Genomic DNA, 9136 nt, shown 5'->3' on the forward strand with positions numbered 1-9136 from the left:
TACCCCCTGAAGCGCCTTACGGTCAGATGCTGAGCAGTTACCATACCAGGCTTTGATGCAACCGGTTAGGATGCTCTCAATGGTGTAGCTTTAGAACTTTTTGAGGATCTGGGGACCCATGCGGAATCTTTTCAGTCTCCTAAGGGGGAAAAGGTGTTGTTGTGCCCTCCTCACGACTGTCTTGGTGTGTTTGGACCATGATAGTTAGTTGGTGATGTGGACACCAAGGAACTTGAAACTCTCAACCCGTCGATGTTAATGGGGGCCTGTTTGGCCCTCCTTTTCCTGTTGTCCTGCTCACATTGTTGTCCTGGTACCACACTGCCAGGTCTCTGACCTCCTCCCTATAGGCTGTCTCATTGTTGTCGGTGATCAGGCCTACCACTGTTGTGTCATCAGCAAACGTAATGATGGTGTTGGAGTCACATTTGGCCACGCAGTCGTTGGTGAACAGGTAGTACAGGAGGGGACTAAGCACACCCCCCTGATAAGCCCCAGTGTTGAGGATCAGTGTAGCAGATGTGTTGTTGCCTACCCTTACCACCTGGGGGTGGTGTCACGAGAATTTTCAATCCCAATGATAATAACTAATAATCTATAGCTTTGAACAATCCCAGAGGTTTGTAAGACTATCGGTTTAATAATATGCAAAAGGTTAGTACAGTTTATTCATGGGACGTTCTGAAGTTCATTATACAAAAACATCCATTTTATAGCTGCGCACATACTTCCCCACAAACAATAGGTATCCTACGCACATACATACACACACACAAACAGTAGGTGAGTTTTATCCTTCTCCATAGTTCTCACCACTGTGTATCACTACCCAGCTGACAGTTCCATACCCCGGAGATTAGGGGAACCTTGAGAAGTACTCCCTATGCTCTCATAAGTTTCTCAGAGGCCTAGCCAGGTCAGTTCAAACACAGTTTAATTGTTCTCTGGGTTTTTTTCTTCGGCACGCACATACAAGTTCAAATCCTAAACTACGCCTTGCTCAGACAGCCTGTGTTTTTCCACTATACAGATACATTGTTTAATCTAATTCTGACTAAAACTACACACATCATCAGATTATAATTTTATGATTCTAATCAATTTCATACAATTATAAGGTTTCAGAGTGGAATTATTTTATCATTATCTTTCAACATATAAATTATTTTATCAGGTGGCCCGTCAGGAAGTCCAGAATCCAGTTGCAGTGGGAGGTGTTTAGTCCCAGGGTCCTTAGCTTAGTGATGAGCTTTGTAGGAACAGCATTCTTCCATCGGTGTTCCTTTTGTCCAGATGGGAAAGGCCAGTGTGGAGTGCGATTGAGATCGCGTCATCTGTGGATCTGTTGGGGCGGTATGCGAATTGGAGTGGGTCTAGGTTATCCTGAAGGATGCTGTTGATGTGAGCCATCAACAGCACTTCATGGCTAACAACGTGAGTGGTACGGGGCTTTAATCATTTAGTCAGGTTACCTTTGCTTCCTTGGGCATAAGGACTATGGTAGTCTGCTTGAAACAAGGAAGAGGTTGAAAATGTCAGTGAAGACACTTGCCAGTTGTTCCGGGCATGCTTTGAGTACACGTCATTTTATCTCAGTATCAAATCATTACTGGGTAACAGTTAACAACCTTACTGTGATTATTTTCTATTAAAATTATGAAATAGAAACAAAAATAGATTCTTAGCAAATAGCAATTTCTCAAGCAAGAATTTTGCTAGCACTGTCTGAGAGTGGTGTGATTGAGGAGGGGAAAATGGAAAATGACCTGTTAATGGCGGAGAGCCTTGTAACTCTCTTTCTAATTGGTCAGTTAACTGGTCCTGTATGGCTCACTTGGTAAAGCATGGTACTTGCGCTATCAGGGTAGTGGGTTCAATTCCTGGAGTCTTCCATACATAAAATGTATGTATGCAAGTTGCTTTGATAAAACCGTCTGCTAACTGACGTATAACATATTTAATACCTGGTGATGTCACCAGTCAGGCCAAAACTCCCTCCCGCCAAAACAGGCTGAAATTTCAGCCAATCTTTTCTAACAGCTCTTACACTAAAAGAGCATTAGCCACAGTTTAACAGTATTTTTCCAACCTCATAGTGTGGAAATATATATAAAAAAACTGTTTTTGACTGCACTGGGCCTTTAAAAGAAGATGCCGCAGGCCATTTGAAAACATGATTTATTCTACATAATTTGAAGTCCACAAGTATGTAACCTTTGTCATTTCTCATGAAAAACCCCCATTGAACTTTGTGTTTGCAGAAGGCTAATATATCTACTAGAGTTTGAGGATAATAATGATAATAATTATAATAGAGCAACACACACGTGCCTGAGTCTATCATGTGCCAACTGGTTGTGTAACGTTCTCTAACAAAATGATAACACTCCACCCTTAAAACATAAAGAGTAGGACTGCGTTCCAAAAGCCTCCCTATTCCTTATATAGTGCACTACTTTTGACCAGAGTCTTATGGGCCCTGGTCAAAGGTAGTGCACTATATAGGAGGTAAGGTACCATTTGGAACACAGTGTATGTAGAAGAAGAAGAGTCAGCCAGCCTGTCTGTCTATCGATAGAGATAATCAGCTTGTATGTTGGCAAAGATCTCGGCTTCCCACTTGTCAAGCAGTTCCCCTTTGTTGTGGGTTTCTGTAGAAAACAAAAAGATAGTCAAACACTGACACCAAACTTGGTTTTCTTTAGGCGTATTTAGTGAGGAAACTGAGACACTTTTTACTCTCTATTCTATAGGCATTTTGACTCTTCTATCAAAATGCCCGATAATGCTTGTAGGAGCTGTCATGGCGACGTTGGTTAGCTAAGCTTATGTGCAGAAACACGTCATGGAGTCTAATGGTCGTCTTGCGTCATACTGTGCATGTGCAGGCCGTCAAATCAAAGGCACTCTTTCGATATAAAGTATTTTTGACAAAGGGAAACATGTTACTTTGTCACTTTCACAAGGTTGGAGTAATAACATGTTCAAAGCAAAAACATGTTTTTAGAAATGTTTGCAAAAGAAAGCTGAAATATCACATTTACATAAGTATTCAGACCCTTTAACTCAGTATTTTGTTGAAGCACCTTTGGCAGCAAATACAGCCTAGAGTCTTATTGGGTATGATGCAACAAGCTTGGGGTAACTGTATTTGGAGAGTTTCTCCCATTCTTCTCTGCAGATCCAATTTTGCTCCCTCTTCAGCTGCAAACTGCTCCCAATTCTTCAATGTTTGATGGTTGCCCTTGACCAACTGCTGTTTTCAGATCTCGCCGTAGGTTTCCGATGAGACACAGATCTGGGCTCATTGCTGGCCACTCCAGTCCAGTGTTTCTTCCTGAACCGGTCCTGGGTGCTTTTTAATGTTCTTGGGTTCGTTGTCCTGCTGGATACCCACGACCTTTGATGGAGACCTAGTTTTTGGACACCGGGTTGAACACTCCACTCCAGAACCCCTTGATAATCTGCTGATTTCATGATGCCTTGCACATGTTCAAGGCCCCCAGTACCAGAGGCTGCAAAGCAACCCCACAGCGTTATCGAAACTCTCCCATGTTTTTTTGTAGGGAGGAATGCTGTAGGAATGCTTCATTTGGTGATACATTATTGTAGATATTGTTTTTCAATGGGACATGTAAAACAAATAACTGGATTTTTTGATGTTGAAAAGTGGAAGGGTGACAACTATACCCAGGGATTGCACATACTGTCTAGACAAACCCAGAAGGGTTGCAACTTTTTATGTGTAAGAGGTTGAGACAGCAGAAAAGAGGAAATACATCTGAGATTAGGATGGAGATTAAGAGGTATGGAATAGGTATATAAGGAAGCAGAGCTGAGGGAAATAGAGCATCTGAGGCAAGGAGAAGCAAGAATAGAGGAAAAAGACGTTGACATTTACATACCTCAAGGTAAAACCCGAATATTTGATTCTCTAATGAGAAAATGCACCTCTTTCTCATTTGTCTCTGAGTGTGCCGGAGTCTGGTTGGGTGCCCCCACAGATCGGAACTCCCAGTTTCCTTTATAAAATATATATAATAACTTTGCTCTTTTCCCTACAGCTGAAGATAAGTGAAGATCCCATGATGAAGGTCCTACCCATTCTGACCATGATGCTACTCGGGGAGTCTGCCATGGTGCTCAACGCCCTAAACTCCACCGGTACAGTAGCCTTCCCTCATCATCTCAACACCACAGTGACTGATGTATTTTCAGGGCCGTTTACCCTGACCCAGAATAAGCCTAATCCTGGACTGAAAAGCATGCTCAAATTAGAATAGCCATGTAAAGTTCTGTGTCTGCCCACATAAGAAAATATATGCTATAGTATACATGTAAATACTTTAGTATTCACTGTAGCATGAATACTATAGGGGTCTAAGACAGACCCCAACACTTTTGCTCTTTTCTATAACCTGTAGGGAACACAATATTTGGTATATAATTGGCATGTAGGTTTCTCACTTATGGGTGGAAAAATTGCGTGAGGGGAATGGGCAGGTTATATGCAAATAAGATAGTATTTACTATAGTTTAAAAAAGTGTAGTGTTTTGCGGAATATACTGTACTATTTACAACAGTGTTTTTTTGTGTGGATAATACTGTAGTATTTACTATAGTATTCTACAGTATACTACAGTATTCTATAGTAAGTATTACACATGCTCGAGGGATACAACAGTGTGTAGTATAGTATTCCACAGTATTCTACAGTTTATTATGGAATTCTATAGCAAGTACTGTAATATTCTATAGTAAACTGTAGTATTGTTTCATGTGGGTGGCTACCCAGCCCTGTGAGTATATGGACGGAGCTTCTCTCTCATATCCGTCCTTTTAATCTCTCCCTTGTTCTCCCCTTGTTCTTTTAGAACCTAAACGGGTCTCTGGGAAGGTCAAGGACTTTCTTCATTGTCCTGGCCATTCTACCTGGTATAAACTGGGGAACAAATGTGTTAAGCACTTCAAGGAACAATTGGACTTTCAATCTGCTGAGGTAAATTCAGACTTCTCTAAGGTTTTAGCCTACAGACCCATGTTCTCTCAGCGAATTAACCTTTATTTAGGCAAGAGAGTCCCATTGAGACCAATGTCTCTTTTCGTTAAAGTTAGACATACCGTAGTGTACCTCTGTATCTCTACATGATACGCAAAATGACCACCATAACTAACTCTCAAAGCAGCATGCTGTACTCTAGTTCAGGGTATCCACTCTACTGTCTTAACACGTTATCAGTGTTGTGCATTAATGTCTAACTCTAAATGTATTTTGATGATGACAAATCTCTTTCGTCTTCTCATTCATTCATTCTCACCCACACAGGATTTCTGCCACTCTCAAAAGAGCAAAGCTCATCTGATATCAATCCACTCTGCCCTGGAGAACGACAACGTGGATGTTTTTGCTCAGAGGTTCAGCAGAAATTCCCCTCGCATCTGGCTTGGCGGTTTTACAGTATCCAACCCTCTTCAGGTGGCGGTTTTAGACTAAATAGGGGCAGTTTCCCGGACACAGATTGACCTGGACTAAAATGATTATTGATGGAGTTTCTTTATTGAGTCTGCTTTTTTGTCCAGGACTAGGCTTAATCGGTATCCAGGAAACCACCCCATAGTGTTCACCATTCAACTTGATCATCATTATAAAAACCAGGTGGACAACAGTGTTCATGCCCACCAACTCCTGTCGTTATGCTTAATCTCTGTCTGTCTGTCTGTCGGTCTGTCTCTCTCTCTCTCGGTCGGTCTGTCTCTCTCTGTATCGCTCTCTCTCTCATAGCCTCACCGCTACCTCTGGACTGATGGGTCCCCCATGAACTACTATTCCTGGCTTCAGAACCCCAGGCAGCCATCCGGTGATGGACACTGCATGGAAATGAACTGGCAAGGTAAGCAAGAGAAGGCAGGGATAATGGGAGGGGAGGGAGGGAAGGCAGGCAGGCAGGTGGAGAGTGAGGGAGTATTTTTTTTATTTAACTAGGCAAGTCAGTTAAGAACAAATTCTTATTTACAATGACAGCCTACCCCAACCAAACCCTAACCCAGACAAAGCTGGGCCAATTGTTCGCCGACCTATGGGACTCCCAATCACAGCCGATTGTGATACAGCCTGGAATCGGACCAGTGCTTGTAGTGACGCCTCTAGCACTGAGATGCAGTACCTTAGACCGCTGCGCCACTCGGGAGTAGGGGGCAAGGGAAAGAGGGGACATGACAGAGCGACTTACAAGAGCATTTAGGGTTAATTGCCTTAATCAAGGGCACATCGACAGATTTCTCAACTTGTCAGCTCTGGGATTTGAACCAACGCTCCTAACCGCTAAGCTACCAGGTGCACCAAATCCAGTATGCTGATGTATTCAGAATTCCACTATTGTGGAAAAGGGAGTGGGAGGTTTGAGATTTGAAGTATGACAAATCTCATAGTTTTAAGTTATATAGATCAGTGGCCATGTGGTTAGAGTGACTGTCTTGAGCTTGGATGGTTGGGGGTTTGATCCCAGGTCAAGTCATTCCAAAAAGGGGACAGAGTCCTCATTGCTTGGCACTCAGCATTAAAATGAAGTTTTGAGGGTAAGGCCCTGTGAGAGACTAGTGTCAAGGGGGTGTACTTGTATTAAATGATACATCAAAAACCTCATGGTACAGAAACAGTAGATAGGCTCATGCCGTTCTGGCTTGGACAAGGCTACTTAGCTACTTATGTAGCTCAATACTCTCTAAAAGGGATTTAATAATGGATAAAACTAACTTTTTTAATTTTATCTCCATCTCTATGCATCTCAGGAAAAGGGGATTGGAATGATAAGCCGTGCAGCCAAACCAATTACTTTCTGTGTGCCTTCATACCTGGTGAAAGAGAGGAAACGAAAGGAGGAGAAGAAGAAGAGGGGACGGTGGAGAAAGGGAGGGGGAGGTTTATCATTTAAAGTAGATGACAGATGAGCAGTACAGCAGTATATACAACCTGTCAGATACGCTTTGCATTACAGCTTTCTCAGACATCACGACACCAGGACCCTGTAAAATGTTAGAGAAAACCCACTGCTCAAAGACTAAGCCTTTGTCAGCTAAAAGTTTTCACCATCACAGTCAGTTTCAGTCCGCCCAAAGTAAGATTTAATGAAACAACTGATTGTATTAGAAACCTCTAAACACATTGCATTTGAGAATTCTATCTAGGCCTATTGTCAGAAAATAGTGTAACCTAATCTATTTTCAGGGGGAATGGTGTTGATAAAATGCTGCTTGACTTGTTTGTACTATGAAGGACTGTGCATTGCTTGCCTAGCAAATAAAAAAGGAATACAAAAATATCTTCATTAATCAATAATCATTGCATGATTTTCTTTTGTTGACCTGGCCTTATTTAGCAACCAGATGGGGACAAGGAGTCAATACATAACAATACAGCCTCATCTTATTTATAGATGGATAACCCACTGGGTTGACTTGACAGATTTAGAATTTAACCTACTACCTTTTCCATTCGGTGCCCTATTTGAGTAGTGTGCCCAAAACAGAGAGCATGCATGATATTTACTTTGCATGTGTTTTTACGCATGCTATTGATCAGAGAGAGAAAGATTGATCTAAACATCAGCGCCACAGGCAACTTCCACAAAGCTGTGAACGAGCTAAGAGACAAGGCAAGAAGGGCCTTCTATGCTATCAAAAGGGGACATCAAATTCGACATACTTATTAGGATCTGGCTAAAAATACTTGAATCAGTTATAGAACCCATTTCCCTTTATGGTTGTGAGGTCTGTGGTCCGCTCACCAACCAAGTATACACAAAATGAGACAAACACCAAATTGAGAGTGCATTTAGAATTCTGCAAAAATATCTCATGTGTAAAAACGAAAAACACCAAATAAGGCATGCAGAGCAGAATCAGGCCGATACCCGCTAATTATCAAAATCCAGAAAAGAGCCTTTAAATTCTACAACCACCTAAAAGGAAGCAATTCCCAAACCTTCCATAACAAAGCCATCACCCACAGAGAGATGAACCTGGAGAAGAGTCCCCTAAGCAAGCTGGTCCTGGGGCTCTGTTCACAAACACAAACAGACCCCACAGAGCCCCAGGACAGCAACACAACTAGACCCAAACAAATCATGAGAAAACAAAAAAGCATTAGCATTGGAAAGAATTATTTAAAAAACAGAGCAAACTAGAATTCTAATTGGCCCTGAAACGAGAGTACACAGTGGCAGAATACCTGACCACTGTGACTGACCTAAACTTAAGGAAAGTTTTGACTATGCCTTGCTATTGAGAAGGGCCACCATAGGCAGACCGGACTCTCAAGAGAAGACAGGCTAGGTGCAACACTGCCCACAAAACCTCCTGACAAATGTACAGTATGACAATATTAGAGACACATATTTCCCTCAGATTACACAGATCCACAAAGAATTCAAAAACAAACCCCATTTTGGGTGAAATATTACTGTGCCATCACAGCAGCAAGACTGCTCACAGGAAAAGGGCAACCAGTGAAGAACAAACACCATTGTAAATTCAACCCATATTTGTGTTTATTTATTTTCCCAATTGTACTTTCACTATTTGCACATAGTTACAACACTGTACATTTACATAATATGACATTTGAAATGTCTTTATTCTTTTGGAACTTCTGTGAGTGTAATGTTTACTGTAAATTTCTATTGTGTATTTCACTTTTGTTTATTCTCTACTTTACTTGCTTTGGCAATGTTAACATATGTTTCTCATGCCAATAAAGTCCATGAATTGAATTGAGATCAATCGCTCTCTACACAACTGTTGCTCTAATCGGAGACGCTGCTGCAGCCATATTGCGCAGACATTTTGTAAAAATAAAAATCTATATTTTTAATGACTATATGCTAATGACCATTTAGCCTACTAAATATTTTTACAACTAACTTTGAGGCTTATTTTTAATCAATAGTTTAATAAATTGTAATGGTCTAATTTGTTAACCATTTAATTAGTGGTTGTGTGACAAGTTAAAGGAAATACTCATAGCCTGTTATACATTAAAAAGTATTACTAAGTTCATAGTATGTGAGGATCTTAAAACATCTAAGGTTAAAAAGATCATGCATTCAGTATTAGTTGACAGAGATTGATAACATTCAT

At 41.2% G+C, this 9136-nt stretch overlaps 1 protein-coding gene across 1 annotated transcript; it reads left to right on the plus strand.

Moving 5' to 3' along the window:
* The first annotated feature begins 3832 nt into the window (after positions 1-3832).
* Positions 3833-8769, plus strand: LOC129841525 (C-type lectin mannose-binding isoform-like). Its single transcript, XM_055909830.1, has 6 exons — positions 3833-3911; positions 4065-4164; positions 4876-5000; positions 5328-5477; positions 5784-5892; positions 6791-8769. Exons 2-6 carry the CDS (start codon positions 4086-4088, stop codon positions 6931-6933), a joined length of 606 nt encoding a protein of 201 aa, XP_055765805.1. The 5' UTR covers positions 3833-3911; positions 4065-4085; the 3' UTR covers positions 6934-8769.
* Positions 8770-9136: the final 367 nt, after the last annotated feature.

This window comes from Salvelinus fontinalis, chromosome 42 (assembly GCF_029448725.1).
Source record: "Salvelinus fontinalis isolate EN_2023a chromosome 42, ASM2944872v1, whole genome shotgun sequence".
In the NCBI taxonomy this organism is placed as follows: domain Eukaryota; kingdom Metazoa; phylum Chordata; class Actinopteri; order Salmoniformes; family Salmonidae; genus Salvelinus; species Salvelinus fontinalis.